This window comes from Sorex araneus, chromosome 2 (assembly GCF_027595985.1).
Source record: "Sorex araneus isolate mSorAra2 chromosome 2, mSorAra2.pri, whole genome shotgun sequence".
In the NCBI taxonomy this organism is placed as follows: Eukaryota; Metazoa; Chordata; class Mammalia; order Eulipotyphla; family Soricidae; genus Sorex; species Sorex araneus.
The window spans coordinates 228015069-228036094 of NC_073303.1; the positions used below are offsets into that span (position 1 = coordinate 228015069).

Genomic DNA, 21026 nt, shown 5'->3' on the forward strand with positions numbered 1-21026 from the left:
ATACAATTTGAAGGGACCTAGAGAAGGGTTAGTGTAATTCATTGCTTCAGAGGCTGCATTATGCAAGGTTGCCGGCTTATGTTTTGGAGCTAGACCTTGGTTCAGATCCCAGCTCCACATTCTGGCTGTGCAACCCTGGGCAAATTCCACACCATTTTCCAAGCCTTTAATTCCTCACCTGTAAAATGGGCATAATAGGACCAGAGAGAAAGTTTAGTGGACTGCAGCAGGCAGGAGGCCTGGTACCACATGGTCCACCAAGCACCAAGCCAAGAGTAGACCCTGAGTACTCAGATTCAGAATAAAATGGGAATAATTATAGTCCCAAGCTCATAGGTTATTATGAGAATCAAATGAGACGTAGACTTCATTTTTGTCTTTTTTGGTTTTTTTTGGCCATAGCTGGTAGTGTTCAGGGTCTGCTCCCTGCTTAGTTCTGGGGGGCTGCTCCTGGTGGCAGTGTTCAGGGGACCATGTGGGGCTACATTGAACCCAAGTATTCCACATGTAAAGCATGTGCTTAGCCCATTGGGTTATGTCAGCCCTGTAGAGTTCTGTCACAGTTCACAATTCTTTCACAGTTTGGTCAATAACTGCTTTTTTCAATTTTTTTGTTTTTTTTTTTTTTTTTTTGCTTTTTGGGTCACATCCAGCGATGCTCAGGGGTTACTCCTGGCTTTGCACTCAGGAATTACTCCTGGCAGTGCTTGGGGGACCATATGGGTGCCGGGGATCGAACCCGGGTCGGCCGCGTGCAAGGCAAACGCCCTACCCGCTGTGCTATCGCTCCGGCCCCAATAACTGCTTTTTTCATTTTTAATAGTAATATCATTATTATCCTGCTTATGCCACCCTACTTGCCTTGGCACCTGGCTGCTGCTCACCGTAATTGGCCCTTGTACACTTTCATGATGTTATTGCAAATCACTAAAAATTCTGGATTTTACGTGGTATTTTGTGCTTCCATGTGTTCACAGTTGCTGTTTGTTGGCCGGAATGTGACTGTTACCCCTTATTTCATTTACTTTGCTGGACTCCCTTCACGTGGGCAGGAGACTCTCCTCCTAGTGATTCTTGGCCAGGGGGCTCAGGACCATCTCGAGTGCCGGGATGGAGCCTGGGTCGACCATGTGCAAGGCAAGCTCCCTACTGACTGTATGATTGCTCCAGCCCTACAATTTTTTACTATTGAAATTTCCCTCCTCAGGGCTGGAGCAATAGCACAGCAGGAAGGGTTTGCATGCGGCTAACCCAGGTTTGATTCCCAGCATGCCATATGGTCCCCTGAGCACCGCCAAGGGTAATTCCTGAGTGCAGAGCCAGGAGTAACCCCTGTGCATCACCGGGTGTGACCCAAAAAAGCAAAAAAATTAAAAAGACAGAAAGAAAATTTCCCTCCTCCATCCCCCATCCCTTCATTGTGTTGGTGTTGCTGAGTGCATGCAGTGCTATCTGGTGCTCGCTGGGTTTTGCACATCTGTGTATGCTCGTGTGTTCAACCGCACTGCTCACTGGTGTGTAGTTGGGTGCTTGTGGACTATTGCACTCTTTATTGGAGTGCCCAGTAAGCACACACGTGGTGGTCATGGTGCTTGCCAGGGAGCATACTCCCTTGCAGTGGTGCTTGCCAGGGCCACAGTTCTTGGTGCTCACATACACACCAGAGATCAGTGCAGCACCAGACGGAGGGCAGAGCCGCTGGCATGTGGGTTTGAATTCACAGCCAGCAGCTCACAAGGCATGTGGTGTGGGTCACTGCGCTGCTCCTCTAGGATAATTTTTGGATGTCCAGTATAAGTTGAAGAGAAGGGCTGGAGTGATAGCACAGCGGGTAGGGTGTTTGCCTTGCACGCGGCTGGCCCGGGTTCGATTCCCAGCATCCCATATGGTCCCCTGAGCACCACCAGGAGTAATTTCTGAGTGCATGAGCCAGGAGTAACCCCTGTGCAACGCCGGGTGTGACCCAAAAAAGCAAAAAAAAAAAAATAAGTTGAAGAGAAATTTGCTATGAATCAGAATTCTCTGAACTTACATGAAAGGAACCAGTAAATGTGTGGAGATGCAGTTAGGAGGTATATAGCACCCACAGGAGGGCAGGTTTGCTGGGAAGGGCGGGGCTGCTTCAGTTGTGGAGAACTGGAAGAGAGGAAGTTGAGCTGGCAGTTGGGAAGGAGATGGTCCCTCTGGGCATGAGGGAAACTTAGATACAGGAGGAAAGGAGTGTAAGGAAACTATTGCTCTGTGTTTGGTGAGCTGTAAGTGAGCTGACGGGGATTCCTGCCAGACTGTGGTCTAGCAAGTGATGACTCCAGTTTAAGAGCAGGGCAGGAATTTGAAAGACAGTTGAAACTCAGAAGTGGGGAGTTACTGAGAGAGAAGCCTAATATGAAATATGGATGATAATTGTAAAATAAAGTATAGAAGAGCAAGAAAGCCCAGAAATAGAAAGGACAACAGTGAGATTTGGGAGATTTCCCATCCCCCACCCAGGTAACCATGGGCATAAAGACGGGCTGGAGCAAAAGGACAGTAAGGAGGTGTTTGCCTTGCACACAGCTGACCCGTCATCCCCGATCCCCGGCATCCTGTGTAGTCCCCTGAGCACCGCCAGGAGTAATTCCTGAGTGCAGGGCCAGGAGTAACCCCTGAGCATCGCTGGGTGTGACCCAAAAAGCACCACTCCCTACACACACACACACCAAAAAAAAAAAAGGGGGGGGGAATTGATGGTAGACTAGGTAGTATAGGTAGTAGCATTTATTTATTAAGTACCTGCGCATGCTTTGGAGAAGGGATAAGGCCGGTCCTACACACAAGGAGCTTATGTTTTAGTTGTGAACAGAGGAAATATACACAAAGACTTTCAAGGAAGCACTCAGCTTGTGCTAAGGTCTATGATATCAGTGGTCAGGCATTTTCTTTCCTGTTGCTTTGCTCATTGGGATTCCTTTATTTATTTGTTTTGGATGGGGGCAGGGGCTCCCACAAAGTGCTCAGGGGACCACACAGTGCCAAGGATCAAACTTGGGGAATACACTTCTGCCCTTTGAGCTAACTCCTGATCTTGGGACGGACTCTCTCCTTCCTTCTTCCTCCCTCCCTCCCTCCCTCTCTCCTTCCCTCCCTCCTTTCTTTTCTCCCTCCCTCCCTCCCTCCCTCCCTCCTTCCTCCCTCCCTCCCTCCCTTCTTCCTCCCTCCCTCCCTCTCTCCTTCCTTCCCTCCCTCCCTCCCTCCCTCCCTCCCTCCCTCCCTCCCTCTCTCCTTCCTTCCTTCCTTCCTTCCTTCCTTCCTTCCTTCCTTCCTTCCTTCCTTCCTTCCTTCCCTCCTTCCCTCCTTCCCTCCTTCCCTCCTTCCCTCCTTCCTTCCTAGCAATGTTGCTTACTTAAACCAGAGCTTATTCCTGTTCTGTGTAGGGATCATTCCTGATGGGAATGGTGGAAGCCGTATGTAGTGATCAAACCTGAGTCAGCCATGTACAGAGCATGAACCGTACTCACTGTACACCCTTTCCCTCTCTCTCTCTCTCCCTCCTGCTTATATCCCACATAACCTACCTCGAATGCAAGGGAAGATGAGAAATAGTTCTGGACCACATAGATCTTTACTGAACATTAGAGGTTTTTTTTTTAAAAATTTTTTTAAATTTTTATTTATTTATTTTTTTGCTTTTTGGGTCACACCTGGCGATGCACAGGGGTTACTCCTGGTTCTGCACTCAGGAATTACCCCTGGCCATGTTCAGGGGACCATATGGGATGCTGGGATTTGAACCCGGGTCGGCCGCGTGCAAGGCAAACACCCTACCCGCTGTGCTATCTCTCCAGCCCCACATTAGAGGTTTTTACTAAAGAGATGAGAAGATGTTGGAGGCAGAACAAGCTTTTCTCTGCCACATCATTCTTCATATATTGTTACACTTGGAGCTTAGAAGCTGGGCTGATTATTTTATATATTTATATATACACATATATTTGGTTTGGGGCTATACCCAGTGGTGCTCAGGGCTTACTCCTGACTCTGTGCTCAAGAATCATTCCTGGTGGGCTCAGAGAATCATGGGGGATGTGGGAAATTGAACCCGCATCATCTGTGAGAAGGCAGTGCCAGAGTGGCCGATTCTTTCAGTTTGGATCGTGAGTTGTCCAGTTCAGAAGTTTGGGAAAGTGTCATTTACAAGCAGTTCCTATGGCGAGAGAGATGGCTCAGGAGAGAGTGAGGCTGCTTGGAGATACTGAGTCTGTTGGGAGAGAACCTTAACTGTGAAACTCTTATATGTTAAAAACAGTAGAACAAGGGTTTGGGTTTCCTCATGTAAATGATAAGGAATCAGAAACTTTTTGAACCAAAGAAGCACAATTGGGAACTGCAGTGACGGTACAGCAGGTAGCTACTTTTCTTGCGTAGAGCTGGCCCAGGATTGATTCCTGGTACTACATATGGTTCCCCGAGCGTGAGCACCGCCAGTGTGGCCCCAAAATAAACATGATTTGCCTTATGGGAAATTTAGAAGATCATTCCTGCGTGGATTTGAAGGAGGGCAGGGCTGGAAGTAGGAGTACACCCTAGTCACCCTACAGGGTTTGGGTGACCAGAGGGGACCAGTGAGGACCACCTGCATGTTGCAGTGGCATGGAAGGTGTGGGTCATTGGGGGAACATGAGTGAGAGGAAAATGCCCATGTGGGAGGTATCCCTGGAAACCAGTGCTCCTCTGAAGGGGGTGCTGCCTGTCAGAGTCCTCAGGCGGAATCCAGGGGGCGTCTGGAGGACCTTGGTCGGTCGCAGGGACTGTGTGAGGCTCTGCGTCCAGACTCCTCTCTGGGAAGCAGCTGCCCCCAGCAGAATAGTTTCCATACTGCGTAACAGGGGAGCGTGTGGGGCTGCTAACCGCGAGGAGGGGCTGAGGAGCCAGCAGGCAGATCAAGTTGCGGCGCGGTGGCATTTTAGAAAGGGCCGGGGGGCTTAATTAGGAAGAGCTCGAGCTCTCCGAGCCGTGCTTCAGGACTGAGGGGGCCAGCGACAGTGTCTGGGGAATCTGGCCAGTGTCTGGGGGCCAGATTCCTGCAGAGGCACGGCACACCCAGTGTATGGTGGCAGGAGGTAGAGGTGGGGGCCTCCTCACACTGGGGACGCCACCAGCTTCCTTAGCCTTCTCAGGGTCCAGTGTTTGGAGGGTCTTGGGGCACATCCGGGTGATGATGAGGCCTGGAGGCGTATTGGTTTTTGGGGAACCCACTGGTAGTCCTGGCTGCTTAGGGACCTCTCCTCCCTGTGGTGCGGCTGGCCTGAGACATCTGGAGAAGCCATCTCGTTTTCCTCCTGGCTGCTTGACCTGCAGCTACTCAGTAGGACAGAAATTCCGGTTATAGAGGCCATGGCAGCACCCTCTGCCGCCGCACCTCCAACCGGAGAGAGCTGGCTTTTCCTGGCCGCACGTCCCCGGTGAGAGCGTCACTAAACAAAACCGGAAGACAGACCTAAGCCCCCACAGGCACTCCCCGACAGGGCCCCTCCCTCCTGGGGCTGGAGCCAGAAGACAACTAGTAGGGGGCTTGCCTGTACGTTACTGACCTGGATTCAATTCTCAGTACCCCGTATGGTCCCCCGAGCCTGCCAGGAGTGATCCCTGAGCACTGCTGGTTGTGGTCCAAAAGATGTCTCCCTTCGCGGGAAAGTCCAGTGACTTTTCCCTGAAGTCTGGTAGAACGTGCAGCCTGGACTGTGAGGCTGGCATGGAGTTAGATCCATGGCCGGGTCCCAACCAGAGAGCACAGGGGCAGCTGCACTATGGAGTCGTGGGGCCTGGCAGCATCAGGGTGGGGCCCGCCAAGCCCCGAGTGGTGACAGCTGCTCCCACCCCTTCCGATCCATGGACTCAGGGGGTCGGGGCAGGAGAAGTTTACCCCCACGCCACCACGTCGGAGGCCACGTCTCCCATCAGCCAGTGTCGCAAACTGTTCTGTGACTTCTGTCTGCAGGATTCAGGGTGCCCAGAACTTTTCTCCGGAACCTGGGCTCACTCCAGGCTCCTGTCTCCAGTTTGTTCCTCCAGGCCTGGGCCCTGGAGAAGGAGAGATGGAGCATGGCCTTGAGCGTTGCCGCCCAGGTTGGCAGCAGAGCCGGGCCTGGCCTCGGTCTGCAGGGAGTGTGGGGGGATTTGGCTCCCAATCTGATCCGTTTCCTCCCTCCTGCTCCCCCCTCCCTGTCCCGAGCGGAGTGTTTGGAGGGACCGCTCTGCTTTCCATGTCTGGACCTCCTTAATTTTAGATCTCAGACCTTTGTCGAAACTGGTGTTTTTGGTTTCCTTCTGACAGGATTGTAGTTCGGGGGGCCGTGAGAAGGAGCTGTGCTGCGGCGGTGAGATAAACAGGGAGGCAGAGGCTCGGCAGCAAGGCTTTGGGCTGGGCTGCTGACCGGTCGGCCTGCTTGCCGTCTGGGCGGGCTGGGCGGAGGAGGACTCCCGCCCTGCACAGGCCAGCTGGCTTGTGTTAAAGCGCTGGCTGAAAATAACTCTCATTGTCTGGGAGCTGCTACTGCGGCGGGCTGGCCGTGGCCGCCAAGGGGCCGAGGCAGCAGGAGCTGGTACCTCCCACCTCCTTGGGCTCTTGCCCTGTGGGAGCTGTGCCCAGCCGGCGGCAGCTGTGCCTACAGCCCACTGAGTGGAGACTTGGAGGGCAGGCTGCTCTCTGGGTGCCTAGGGATGGCACTTTGTGCCCTTGAGTGCTGGGTGGTTGGTTTGTGAGGGAGCCTGGCCAGAATGTAGGGTCCCTGGGGTCTCCTGGACTCCCGAATCTGGTGCTTCCCACCCATTGCCAAAACCCACCTATGCTTAGCTGGAAGGGACTGGGCCGGGGAGGCCTCAGGACATGGTGGTAGCAGCACGTGGTACCCAGGACTAGGCCTCATCGTAGCTCTGGGAGGGGGGAGGTTCAGATGTCCAGAGCTCCTGACTGCCCTGGGCCCAACTTGAGGGTTGCTTAGAGAAGTGTCCGGTTCTGAGGGACTTTGTGGAGAGGGAAACCCATAAACAAACCCACAATTTACATTCTGTATTTGCAAACTCCTTCTGTCCCTCCCCTCAGCCTCCAGATTCCCTCTGCAGGGAAGTCTCTGCCCAGCTCTCCGAGGAGCCCTGATTCTGTTTCTGTTCCCAACACCGAGATGGTCTGTTATCAAATAACAAACGGTTGGGAATTTTTGGTGGTTCCTATTTCTGTTTGTTGGGTTTTCCCCAGGTCTGGCCCAAGTTGACCGACAGAATCAGGGTGAGTCCCATGAGGCCCCATGGCTTTGAGGAAACTCCAGCCTCTGCCCCCCCCCCCCCCCCCATCATTTTCCGCCCCTTCTCCGGCAGTGGGAAGGAAGGAAGGAAGGGTTCAGCCTGGGGCTGCAGAACAGGAAAGGGGGGACCTCTGCAACCAGAATTCTTCTCAGCCCCTCAGTACCCCCTTCTCAGGCTGAAGGCCAGTGTGGAAGACCCTTGTGTACACAAAGCCCTGGTGCCCAGTGGCTCGGACACTGAGACAAGCACTTTGCCTGGCCTCAGACTGACAGGGAACCAAAGCTGGGTCTCTCCCCTGGGCTTCCTCCCAGCATAGTTTTTTTTTTTTTTTTTTCTTTTTGGGTCACACCCAGCGATGCTCAGGGGTTACTCCTGGCTTTGCACTCAGGAATTACTCCTGGCAGTGCTTGGGGGACCATATGGGATGCCGGGGATCGAACCCGGGTTGGCCGCGTGCAAGGCAAACGCCCTACCCTCTGTGCTAGCGCTCCGCCGCACCCCCCCCCCCCATAGGTTTTTATTATTAGAATTCTGGCTGGTCCTCTCAGATTTCGGAATCATTCTCAGAGTTGCTTTTGGTTTGATTGCACCCTTAGGCACTCCTCTCACAGCTCCTTGGGGTCTGTTCTTGGAGATGTTGGTAATCCTAAAAGAAAACAGCTTATCAAAGGGTTCTTAGCCTGAAGTAAAATAAAAGCAAGCAACCAGAAACAAAAGTTCCTCAGTGCGTTGAGGGGGAACTTAGGAGAAGGGAGAGAGCATCCCAAGGCAAGGGGCTCGTCCTAGGCTGGCCTGGCATCACACAGGACCTTCCGGAGGAAGGCAAGGGAACTGTGTTGAAAGGGACCGTGTTGGGGCTGGAGAGATGTACAGTGGGTAGCTGTGCCCAGTATGGCATTGATTTGAGGGTTAGATTGTTGGTTTGTGAGGGGACCCTGGCAGAAATGCAGGGTTACAGTGGTCTCCTGGACTCCCAAATCTTGAACCCACAGCCAATCCCGGGATATATCCTGGCACTCTGTGTGATTCCCCCAAGTACTGCCAGGAGTGATCCCTGAGCACAGAGCCAGAAGTAAGCTCTGAGCACTGCTCGGTGTTGCCCAAAGACAAAACAAAACATGCAAAGAACCAATGTTCCAGACACACAGACATCCAATATTTTTCATTTAGTCACAGATGGAATTGCTCCCAGGTTTAGCAACTGGGGGGCCAGAGTTGGTTTTGATCTGACTCCACATTCGGTGCCTTTTGCTTCTGTTCAGCCAAGGCTCAGGCAGGAGTTAGGGAGAACTTTACTCAGCATCTCCCTTACCAGATGATGCATCTCTGACAGAGCCGCAACTATTTCAGGTCTGCTCCCTGTCCCTGGAAGTCAGGAAGCCACACACATTACAGGTATCAGGTGAAGGCAGAAGCCTTATCCCTAGCCTGGCCCTAGACCGACTTCGTCTTTGTCATTGCCTCCTACCCTGTGGCAAGACAGATTTCTCGTGAAAGTGCTGGGGGCTCGCGGGATCCCACTTTACTCTTTACACTCCAGAAGCCAAGGAGGCCAGCAGACTGTTCAGAATGTGCCCTTCAAAGGTGTTGATGAGAGCATGTGGGCCTGTGCCCAGAGCTGGTTCACTGGCACTGTTACGTCTATTTAGGGTCCATCTGTTCATCTGTTACTGATGTAACTCGTGTTCTTAAGCGAGGATCCCTAAGGGAGTGATTTTGCTCCATCTCTTGTCTCAAACCTCAGTGCCCCCAAATGTTTCCTCTGCAATTCACCTGGAGAGGAAGTTTGAGGCCACAGCCACTGACAGGGGTGGCTGAGAGAGGAAATTAGTGTGGGCGGATATATTGTCAGTCACGGTAGCAACAGGCTACCCTGCCCCCATCACTTCTTTCAGGGGAGACAACAGAAAACTATGTTTAAGGCATGTTTTGGGGAGAGATGGGCAGAGGACAGGATACATACTCTCAGCATGTGCCCAGAGGCAGAACCAGGCTTGATTTTGCTCTTGGCTCACTTCGATCAGCTGACTGTCCTGGAAAATCTTATTTCCAGCCCTCTTTGACCTATAGGCCCCAGTGGCCTCCCACACCTATCCTGCTGCCCACACAGAGAAGCTGAGATGGACTCCTGGCAGAGTAGTACTAGAAATGGATTTGTATTTGCTTTATTCCATGGGCATTGGGTGATTCCACTGGCCCCTCCGCTACAGAAGTCCCTGCTGACTCAGGGGTAGTGATGCCCCAGGGAAGAGGTTCTATGTGGCTCAGTCTTTCCCCTGATTTTCTTTACCTGCCCTAGTTCCCATTCCTGAATTCTCTCATGTCTAAACTCTGAGGGGAAACCCACCAACCCTACTTCCTTTTCTGAGCCTTAATCCCCTGCATCCTGCCAGGAACGGGACCTGAAACTCAGAGTGGTCTCACCAACACCTACTCCCACAAGTGCCGGGGTGGGCTTAGACATTCCAGAGGAACCGTTTTAGTGTGCATGTGTAGATCAGTTCGTAAGGAATGAACATGTGTGGCAGAAGTAAATGATCTTTACTTAGTTTTTTCCCCACTTTCTTAGAGAATCTAGGGCCTTCTCCCACAGTATCCATGCTACTAGAGTAGCGCAGAAGTCACCCTATGTAGCTTTCATGACCCGAAGAACACATAATGTTCCCAGAGTGAGGATGTCAAGGAAAGGACAGAGGTAGACCAAGCGAGACCGGAGAGCAGGAGGGGAAGGAGAGTAAGAAGTCGCTTCAGTGACCTGAGAGGGGCTGGCTCTAGGGGAATTCCTGCAGCTGTTACCCAGATCATTTTTGATTGAACAGTGTTAGGGGGCAAAGGCAGAATGGATGAAGGAGGTACACAGGGTTGCTGGCCTGCATGGGGCCACCCTGGGTGCCTAGAGCATCATTCAGCCAACAGTGGATTGTAAACGAACTAAAATGTTGGTTTCTCTATCTGTCTTTTAGGTGAGTGTCTGAGCAAGGGGTTTATTGTGTCTTTTTTTTTTTTTTTTTTGCTTTTTGGGTCACTCCTGGCATTGCTCAAGGGTTACTCCTCCTGGCTATGCACTCAGGAATTACTCCTAGCAGTTCTCAGGAGACCATATGGAATGCTGGGAATCGAACCTGGGTCAGCCGCATGCAAGGCAAACACCCTACCCGCTGTGCTATCGCCCCAGCCCCATGGGTTTATTGTGTCTTAATTCACTGGGAGAGGTATCATAAATTTTGTTTGTGGGGAGGTGGGGGTACAGGTGGTGCTCAGGGCTCACTTCTGGCTCTGCTCAGGGCTCACTCCTGGTGATGCTCAGGGGAGCACATCTGGTGCTGGGATCGAGACAAGTGCCTTGACCTGCTGTACTCTCCAGCCCTAAGTACTGAAGTTTTATAAATTATTTCCTGAAGAAAGTGAGCCGTTATTGTTATGGCATTGTACTGACGTGGGGGAGAGGAGCTGCAGCTACTTCTTGGGGCTCAGGATCCACCCTTTCAGGCAAGGGGGAACAGGTTAAAAATTGCTGCTTTAATTTGTTGACTTCAAGACGTTCTTGCGGGACTGAAGAGATAGTACAGCGGGTAGGGTGCTTGTCTTGCACACGGCCAACCTGGGTTCGATCCTCGGCACCCCATATGGTCCCCAAGCACTGCCAGGAGTAATTCCTGAGCGAAGAACCAGGAGTAACCCCTGAGCATCACTGGGTGTGACCCAAAAAGCAAACCAAAAAAAAAATGTTGCTTTCTCTATATTTATAGCCCGACCTGTATGTGTGCCCATTGTATATACATAAAATGTAAAAGAAACAAGCTTCATGAAACATTCATATTTTCTGCTTGCAATTTATAGCAGTGTGTTTCTCAACTTATTACTTTGATTCCACAATCTGTGATCGGAAGCCATCCCTCACCAAAAGGAACTTAGTGTGAAGGGGTACAGGCCTGTCAGACCTGCTGTCTTGCTGTTAGAGCGTCAGGGTGAAGCCAGGGAGGGGTTCAGAAGAGGGACCCTGCGTTCATCTAGGATTCTTCTTAGACCCACTGACCAGTGTTCTCTTCCTCAGAGCTCCATGAACCTGCCTCCCGACAAGGCCCGGCTCCTGCGACAGTATGACAACGAGAAGAAGTGGGATCTCATCTGTGACCAGGTAATGGACTTCTGGTAAGGTTGGGAAGTTGGGGACAAGGCAAGAAGAGTCTGGGGCTTGCATTGATTGTAGTCCCAGGTTGCCTCACTCTGTGCTCCCTGTTCCAAGGAGACTCTTGTTCCAGACTCCCTGTTCCAAGTAAGCCCTGCTTACTAGCAGGGCTGATAGACTAAATTCTCCAGCTCTTGCAGAGAGCTGTCTTGACTTCCCTGCAGTGGGCACTGGCAGGCCGGGGGGTGGGAGTTGGCTTAGGGAAGTTCGCTCACTCCCCGTTGGGCCTGTGCCTGCCTTTCTCAGAGAGGTCAGCCCGAAGGCCCGTTTCTCATCCTTCATTTTGCCCCAGATCTTGCAAATAGCAGGGTTCTTGTCACTGTGGGTTTCTAGGCCTGAGATGCTCAGTCCCTGGTCTTTTCCTCCCAAATCTATGGACTTAAAGATTGTGAGCGCTCCCTGCATGAATAGTATTTCGAGCTGGAAGAGGCTTTAAAGGTTATTCATCTCAGTTTCCAGGAGGAACACCTGCAGCCTGTTCTTTCCCAGCGCACACTCGCAGGTCAGAGGCCCAAGGCCTGAACCCTGGCAGGCCTGCCTTTGGGGCTGACGCCGCTCTTACTTCTAACCTCCGATGACATGTGGAAGCACCTGGCAGACCCGAGACATGTTTAACCAGCTCTGTTGCCAGGAAACTTTGTCATTAATAAGCGAATCCTCTCTTCTGCCTCCCAAGGCATGTGCTTGGCCAAGGCAGGAGCTCTTAGTGCCTGTCCCCGTCTCAGTGACCTTTTGGTGGCAGGGTTGTTTTGGGAGGTGAGGGAGAAGAGGGTCAGAGGATCCCAGCTATACTCCACCAACTGGGCAGGATGATTCAGTGCTTGGGTCCAAGGATTGTGCTATTCTAGCCCTTTTCAAGGACCACCAGCGCCATACCTGATGTCCATGCAGTGCTGAGGATTGAACTGGAGCCCTGCACACACAAAGTACATACCACTCACCTTTGCATTATCTTCCATGATCTGGCAGTGGGTTTTCTTTCTTTCTTTCTTTCTTTCTTTCTTTCTTTCTTTCTTTCTTTCTTTCTTTCTTTCTTTCTTTCTTTCTTTCTTTCTTTCTTTCTTTTCTTTCTTTCCTTCTTCCCTCCCTCCCTCCCCCCTCCCTCCCTCCCTCCTCCTTCCCTCCCTCCCTCCCTTCCTTCCTTCCTTCCTTCCTTCCTTCCTTCCTTCCTTCCTTCCTTCCTTCCTTCCTTCCTTCCTTCCTTCCTTCCTTCCCTCCCTCCCTCCCTCCCTTCCTTCCTTCCCTTCCTTCCTTTCTTTTTTTTTTGCTTTTGCTTTTTGGGTCACATCTAGCAATACACAGGGGTTACTCCTGGATCATGAACTCAGAAATTACTCCTGGCGGTGCTCGGGGAAACATATGGGATGCTGGGAATTGAACTTGGGTCGGCTGCGTGCAAGGCAAACACCCTACCCACTGTGCTATCACTCCAGCGCCCTGGGAGTGGGTTTTAAGTTTAATCTCTTCATCTTTTCAGGGTTACATAACTTCAACACTTATTTCTTATGTTTTTGTCCCTGTTTTAGTTTTTGGTTTTGCTACCTAACATTGGATCATTCTCCTAGACTTTTATGACCCCTCCATCCTCCAGTCACTGGACCCTCCCTCTCAGGGCTGGGATGCTCCAGTTCTCACAGATGGTGGCCATAAAACAGGAAGGCATGGGCCTGGTTGGATGAGAGCTGAGATGACCTTGCTGAGAGCAGACCCAGTGCTGAGGTTCTGGTTTGCCAGGGTCTGGGCAAGGCGCAGAAGTTGTCTTTACAGCTCTGAGCCGTGCTGTTGCTGTAAAAGTAATCCTAGACCAAACTTTAGGCCTGAGGGCTTGGAAAGCTCATTCTGATGGTTTCCTGTGGTCCTTCTTCACCTCCGTTAGTCAACCAGGCTGTGACCATTTCCCAGCATCTTTATTTTGGTCATAGACATCTTAGTAAGCAGCAGGCTCTGAAAATAACATCTTTGTTTGGGTCGTCCAGGCAGTGCTGAGGAATATTTTCACTTAGCCAACTCGGATGGACAGTCCAATGTTCGGGCCTAGTGGCACAGTGCTGCTTATGCCCAGCAGTGCTGGGGAGCACCAGGGCCACCCTCAGTGGTATGTGGCACCATCAGGAACTATAGCTGGCAGCGATGGGGATTGTGTATGGGCTGAAGATCAAACTTGTGGTGTCATGCATACCAGGCATGTGCCCTAGCCCTTGAAAATAACTTTTTAGGATAGAAAAATCTGTCAGGCTTAGGAGCAGTGGGTGGAAGAGGAGAAAACATGGAGTATTGGGAAATGCCTGAGGATCAGTTGCTTTGGGTGACGTAAGACTCAGTCCCCTCACATTCGAACTCTGAGCGGCCTTCTTCCTCACATGGCCCTCAGGATTCCCTGGTATGTTTTGTTTTCCCTTCCAGGAGAGGTTCCAGGTGAAGAATCCTCCCCACACCTACATCCAGAAACTCCAGAGCTTCCTGGACCCCAGTGTAACCCGGAAGGTGAGGCGGGCAGCAGGGAGCCTGGGGGCTGCTCGCGAGGGGCGCTGGCGTCTGAGGAGTGGGATTTCTGCCTTTCAGGGCCGTAGGAGGTGGCAGCTGGCTAGTCCAGAGGGAAGACTATAACTGCCCTCTTGTTTCTCTTTTCTGCCTTTTTCCCCTCCTGTGAAGTTGGGTTGGGGATCTCCATCAGTGACAACATTCTGTGTTTGTAGAAGTTCAGGAGGAGAGTGCAGGAATCAACCAAGGTACTGAGGGAGCTGGAGATCTCACTTCGGACCAACCACATCGGGTGAGTCAGATCGGAATAGCAGAGTCTCACAGCTGACTCCAGGCCGGAGCAGGCCACACGAAACCTGGTGCCATCTTGTGACTCTTTGTCTCCCTGCCATGGGGACAGAGCTGCCCTTCAGTGGTTTTTGGCTCCTCAGAGCTTCCTTTACTGGCACAACTCTGTTCTGCTGGCTGTTGGGGGGATATTATGGCAATCTGGGGGCCTCTCCAGGGGTCCTGAGCTTGTGGCCTTGAGTGAAGATGTTTCCACAGCAGCTGAGACAGGAGGCTGCCTGTGGCCGGGGACTGGGCCAGAAGACACCCAGACAAGGCTGGCGTTGGCAGTGGCGGGGGAGGGGGGAGGGGCCTGGGGAGGCGCACATGTAGGATGATGGGACACAGTGGATTGAACAACAGAGACCTGGTTCCTGGACTGTTTGGTGCCCAGAAGATTTTTTGCCTGATTATAAGACAATCTTAGTTCATAGCCAAGCAGCTTCCTGAAACCCCAGGAAAGGAGGTCCTGGTGGTGGAGCCAGGAATGGACGTCATGGTGGTGCCAGCCCCTCGACAGGACTCCTGGGGCCTGTGTGGTTTCTTTTTCTCAGTCTCTGAGTCAGGAAGTGCGCCTTGGTGAGCAGGCTGGGGCTGCTGTGTGAGATTGAAGGAGAGCAGTGGCCTCAGAGCCAGCGTGACCCAGTGCAGGCGGCTATAGTGAAGTGGGGCACGAAGGGCTTTCTGAGCCTCACATTCAGAGAAGGCACCTGGTAGGGCACACAGGCAGGGCTGCAGTGCTGCTTGGCATGAATGTTTGGAGCTTATGAGGGAGAGGTCGAGCCTGGGGTGGGGTGCTAGCACAAAGTTCTTGGGCTTCCCCAGAGCAGGGGTGGGAAGGGCCGCACGATACCACCGGTTTGCCCTCCTGTGCCTGCGTAGCCCCCCTTTGTGCACGCTAAGCCTTGGAGGGGCTCCTACAGAGGCCTCCTGCATGGGTCAGCTGCCACAGAGCAGCCACAAGGGAAGTGGCGTGGAGGGTACAGGAGAGGGACAGCTTTGGCCTATGGGCTGGGCTTGGTGGCCAGGACTGGCTTTGACATCTCACCCGTGAACTGCAGTTTGAATGCTGGTCCACTGGGAATACATCACTAAGCCTTCATCTTCGGTGAATCCTTAGAGAAGGGTAACTCAGCCTGTGTGTGGCAAGTGTGTCCCAGGCAGTCACTCTGAATGCAGCGGCCTGTCACACCGCCTTCCTCCCTAAGGCCTCCCCCTCCTTGGGTCCTTGTCTCCTTCCCAAGCTTACAGTGCAAAGAGGGCTACGGAGGGGATGGTGACAGCCCCTCTGCCCGTCCCTTCTACCTGCTGCTGGCCCCTCTGGCCCCGAGCCAGAATTGGGGGCTGGAGCATCATGGTTCCCAGGCCTCAGGCAGCTGGCACACAAGTAGAGGTCCGGGCCCGGCCCTTGGTTCCCAGGGAACAGCGTGTCTGGCATTTCAGCAGCTCCTGTCATCTGAACTGTGACTTCTCTGGGTAGAGTCATGTGGGAGGGCCAGGATCCTTCCCGGATTTCTGGGCAGGAAGAGTTCGTCCGGCTGTCCGTCTGCTCAGGGAAGCAACCCAGGGCCAGGTGGCGTGAGCAGCTTCCCCCTCCCCGGTCCACCCTGAGGCCTGCCGGGGCTGTGTGCCGGGCGGTCTGGCGGCAGCTCTGTACTGGCGCAGAGGCAAGCTGGGAAGCCGGACCCGCGCCTCGCTGAGAAATCTCTCTTGGTTTGTATAGGTTTCTCCGTTCTGCCTAAGTGCCCTTTAACCTCTCCTCAAAGTGTCAAGATCCCGAAAATAGCAGTGTAGACTCAGACAGGAAATGAGAAGGGGGTGGGGAGCTGGAGAGCAGACAGACAGGAAACGGGAGGCCTGTCCGCCCCCAGAGAGGAAGCTAACTTCAGGCAGCTCCGGTGTCAGCCAGGCTGGCCCAGAGCCGGCTGCCAGATCTCGGCCAGACTGGGCTCCAGCCCGCCTCTGGCCAGGGGTGTGGCGGCCAGCATGGCGCGGGCACTGCAGGGCCCCCACCTCTCTGCTGGCTCTCTGACCCGCCCGGATGTTGCAGGGAAACACTGGAATTGGGGTTCTCTGCACTGTGGAATGAACTGTCTCACCATTCCCACGGGCCTCATGATGTCATGGCAGTGGCCAGGGCCACTGTCGCGGTGCTTGGCCTGTCTGCCTCCCGAGCTCAGGGGCCCGAGTCCTCAGTCTGTCTCAGTGGCTTTAGCCATTTTGGAGTTACTGGGGGTACTAGACTGCGCCCCCACCCTGTCCCGTTTCCCGGGCTCGCCTGACTGACTCCCTCGGAGCTGCCTCCTCTCAGTACTTGCCCTGGTAGCTTTTCTCGAAGTCGAGAAGCTCGAAGGGACCATGATCTCCTGTGCCTCTGTTCAGAGCTCATTTCACCCCTCGCCTGCATTGTGGTCGGGGCAAGTTGGGGGCCTGCTGCACCCTCGGGCAGCTCCAGGAGTGCTCCTGATGCCTGCCCCTCGCCCTGCCCCGCTGTCTGCCACCAAACAGGGTGAGAATTTAGCTCGTTGCAAAGGGTGCCTAACTTATGGAGGTCCCGCCACCTTCAAGGCCACAGGAGGGCCTGATGAGCCCCCTGGGCCCTGAGGATGGGCACCTGAAAGCTCATGTGGCCACAGGGACTGGAAAACCTATGCCTCAGGCCATCTCTGACCTTCACCAAGGAGGCTCCAGGTTGGTGACATAATCACCAGTGGTCTGTGAACTTGGATCTCCCCAAAGTTCTTGGCCTGGTACTAAATTCCTGAGGGTCCAGGAGGGAGTGATGGTGACCACCCTCCCACTCTCCCGACTCTGCACCCACTCAGATCCTTCCTTCCTCTGTTTGCTTCATCTGCAGGTGGGTGCGGGAGTTTCTGAATGATGAAAACAAAGGCCTGGATGTGCTGGTGGATTACCTGTCCTTCGCCCAGTGTTCTGTCATGTGAGTACCCAGGGCTCAGGCTGAGGACCAGTGAGGGAGGACAGTCCACTCTTGACTGGATGAGGCAGGGGGAGATGGCGGAGACCTGGCGGTGGTGTGGGGAGGAGCAAGAGAAGCTTGGAAAGGGAGTGGAGGAGCAGGACCTGAAGACGCTCCAGGCTGGGCACAGCGAGAGGAAACCCCTGGTGCGAAGGGCATTCTGCTTCCGTGGAGAGATGTCTCCTGAGGCTTTGGGGCTCCCTGTGTGAGAGGTGACCCCAGAAGCAGTGAGCATGGGCTTTGACCCACACAGAAAATGAAACCTCAGGAACCTTTTCTTTCTGTTTTTGGTGCCTGGGATGGGACCAGAGTCTCACACAAGTGAACAGACGCACTTCCTGGAGCCCGTTCAGCAGCTGTTTCCGAGCACATTGAGAACTGAGAGGCAGCTGACATGAAGTGTGGGGTAGTGGAGAAAGAACAAGGACCTTCAAGTGTCTCAGAGTTGGGTCTTTGTCCCAGTTTAATTCCATGTGTCTTGGGAAGTTTCTATAAGAGGGGTTCATATTCTGGATCCTCATAAGAATTATTAGATAATGAGATTCAGGGATGTGACTCAGTGGCAGGTCACTGGTCTTAACATGCATTAAGCCTTGAGTTTGATCGCTAGCACCACATGGTCCCCTGAACGCTGCCAGTGGTGTCTTACAAGCACGAGCCAGGAGTTGCCCCTGAGCACAGCTGGGTATAGCCCAATCCTCCCACTTTTTAAAAATTTTTCATTAGAAAAAGAGTGTGGAGCACTTCATAGTGTGGGCAACACGTAGAGTGTATACCGACGGAGCTGCTCTGTGCTGCTGTGACCCACCGGGGTGCCCTCCCTTACCACCCGGGTGTGTGGACAGGAGTGGTGGGATCATACACAGCATGACCGGCGCTGTCTGACGCCCGCGCTGGTCAGCCCTCACACGACCATCTTCCTGGTTTGCCCTTGACTTTTTCCAGCATTAACCCCAAAAGGTCTGTGTCTTGGGGAACACCTGGCCTGGGGTTAGCAGTAGTGCCTGGACTTCCACTCTTTCTGTCGCTGTCCTTGACCCTGTCCTGGGTTTGGTCTCTCGCCCTGTGAGAATGAAAAGCATCCGCTCCCTGCCCCACAGCGTTCATGCCTTGGAATCCTCCTTCTCCTTTAAAGTCTGCTCTTTTTTTAGGAAAAAATGAAAAACATTTGCTAAAGTGATTTTTTTAAATTCAGATTTTTATAGTAAAAAGATGCAGATCATTTTTCCAAATAAGCCTATCTTGCTTAAAACACAAACAAATTCCAGCGCTCTAACCCAAAATACGCTGGAGCCTGGGCCCTGTGGTGTCCCCAGAAGCAGAGAGCAGGGCCCTGAAAGCCTTGGAGAGAAAGCAGTGGGGGCCGAGGAGGGCGGGAGTGTTTGGGAGGAGCCCCACGGCATGCGTGAAGGCATGTGTTTGCAGCCTGCTGTGTGTGTGCAGGCAGGGAGCCACTGGTGCGCTGCCCCCTTCTCAGGGTCACACCCTCCTGTGCCTCTGTGAACACTCCTGAAACTTCTCTGATCAGGAGAAATCTGCTTCTCCTTTCTTTGAAGCACTCTGGCTCCTTGGAACGTGTTTCCGTCTCAAAAGCCTCAGTTTCTGCTTGGCTGCTGGGCTTGTCCCTGCGGAAGCTCCTGAGGGATGTTGCTCGGTCCTTCCTGACGAGTGGGGGGACAAGGCAAGGGAAGAGGAGTGGGGCGTGGATCTCATGTGGGTATGTCCCCATGGGGCGGGATGCAAGGGGAAAAGCCCCTGTGGACAGGGTGTCCTGGCCCTGCACTCCGTGCTGCGGAGAAACCTGCTCCCAGAATGGCAGCGTCCCACCAGGGGACCGTCCAGCCCCACAGAGACCATGGCCTCCAGTTCACAGGCTCAGCCTTGGAAAGATGGGCCCAAAGGGTGTTCTCTAAGGTGCTGGGAACCACAGAGAGAACCAGAGAAAAGCCCGGTCATGAGGGGCGGGAGCGGTAGTACAGCGGGCAGAGTGTTTACCTTGCACGTAACTGTCCCCAGTTCAGTCCCTGCCACCCATATGTTCCCTCCAAACTCCATCTAGAGTGATCCCTAAGAGCTGGGAGTTAGCCCCAAGCACTGCTGGGTGTGGCCCAAAAACCAATAAAAGCCCAGATAAGAAAACTCAGTGCTAGGATGGGGCCACCTGCCGCGTGCCGCTCCTCTTGACCACGAAGGTGCCCTGTCTGTGCTGGCTGGGAACCCCCATGGTCCCACTCCTCAGACAGCCCCCTTTGGCTGCTGCTGTCCATTAGTTGCCACCCTCCTATGGGACAGACTCCCTAGGGAGCCTGGCTCCTCGAAGATGCCCCCCTCTGGTGGGAGTGCAGAAGGGGGCAGCTCTCCACACCCTCTGTGCCATGGTGTGTGATGCTCCCGCAGTCCCGGCAGCAGGACAGGGTGGCTGGCTCCATCCACATCCCCATTTCCCCCTCCTGCTGCCACTGGAGCTCCCTGGACTGCTTCTGCCCTTTTCCCGAGTTGGGGGTGCGCCCGCCCTGAATTGGGTCTCCTCCTGGCCCGGCTTTCTCTTCCTGCTGTCCTTGCTTTCTGCTGCCCCGGAGGTGTCGCGGCCATGGTCAGGCTCATTGGGACTTGGCCCTGAATTTCTCCTGTGTGCGCATGTGTATCCTCTCCTGCTCCAGGTTTGACTTTGAGGGTCTGGAGAGTGGTGACGATGGTGCCTTTGACAAGCTTCGCTCCTGGAGCAGGTCCATCGAGGACCTGCAGCCCCCCAGCGCCCTGTCTGCCCCCTTCACCAACAGCCTCGCTCGCTCTGCGCGCCAGTCTGTGCTCCGGTATGTGCTCGCTCTTGGCCTCCCCACCCCCGCCAGGCCTCGGGCCCCCGCAGTGAGCGCTGTGCTCATGCCCCTCCCTCCGCTCTTGCTTCCAGGCCTTCTCTTGCCCCTTGCCCGCCCGTCTCTCTCTGGTCTGTCCTCTCTGTCTCCTTGATTCTGCCCAGCGATCTGTCCTGGGTAAGTACATCACCCTCAGCTGTGCCCACCCCACCTGGGCGTCCAGTTCTCCCCTCTCTTTCACCTCTCTCTGGAGACGTTTCCATTTCGCTTTCTCGCTGCCCCTCCTCCCTCCATGCCTCTGGGCAGTCTAGTCCTTGCCCAGTTCTAAGCCCTTCAGACAACCAGCGGCCCCCCCCCGCCCGCCCTGCCATCTCTGTCCAGATCTGCATCCGGTCCCTCAGCCGCTTCACACCAACCCACCTGCCCCCAGCTTGCCCCCACAGCTTCCTTGACACCTTTCTTAGGCTGCCCTGTCCGTCTGTCTGCAGTGTCCTCAGAAGCAGGTGGATGGACCAGATGACTTCTCAGAGCCCGGCTGCCCCAGACAGCTGGCTTTAGGGCCTGAGGTCCCTTCTGTGCTCTGTCTCTCAGCTGTACTTTTCTTCTAGCCTCCTGGGTTCAGCTCTCTGACCTGCTCTTCATTCTCGTCACGCGTGATCACAGACCATTGGCCCTTCTCTCTTTCATGAAGCATCACGGAGGGGGTCGGTGCATGTGCAAAGCCCAGGGTTCACACTGCCTCCTCGGAGACCTATGGACCGGGTGGGAGCCAAGATGCCCCGATGTGGTATGGAGGAGGGAAGGTCTAAGGTGCCTCCCGGCCCTGTGGAGAGGACGGGGAAGGATCCAGAACTGCTGTGTGTGTTTCGGAGGTGCCAGGGCCTCAGGATGGTTGGGTGCTCCTCCTGCAGCCTGTCTGCACTAGTGGTGCAAGCTCCTTTCCCCTTCTCCTGCT

The 21026-nt window shown here is 53.9% G+C and overlaps 1 protein-coding gene across 8 annotated transcripts in view; it reads left to right on the forward strand.

Annotated features, from left to right (window-relative positions):
- The window catches only part of FMNL3 (formin like 3), a 62928-nt gene that overhangs the window by 29777 nt on the left and 12125 nt on the right, over positions 1-21026 (forward strand). For 4 of the 8 annotated variants that reach the window (XM_004601445.2, XM_004601446.2, XM_055125766.1 and 1 more), the window contains exons 2-6: positions 11336-11419; positions 13874-13954; positions 14167-14243; positions 17136-17219; positions 19919-20071. In XM_004601445.2, the coding sequence (XP_004601502.1) occupies positions 11336-11419; positions 13874-13954; positions 14167-14243; positions 17136-17219; positions 19919-20071 (479 nt within the window). Of the gene's footprint in view, positions 1-11335; positions 11420-13873; positions 13955-14166; positions 14244-17135; positions 17220-19918; positions 20072-20628; positions 20944-21026 lie in introns of those variants that run through there. The other 4 variants (XM_055125767.1, XM_004601447.3, XM_055125769.1 and 1 more) reach the window with 3 other exon arrangements.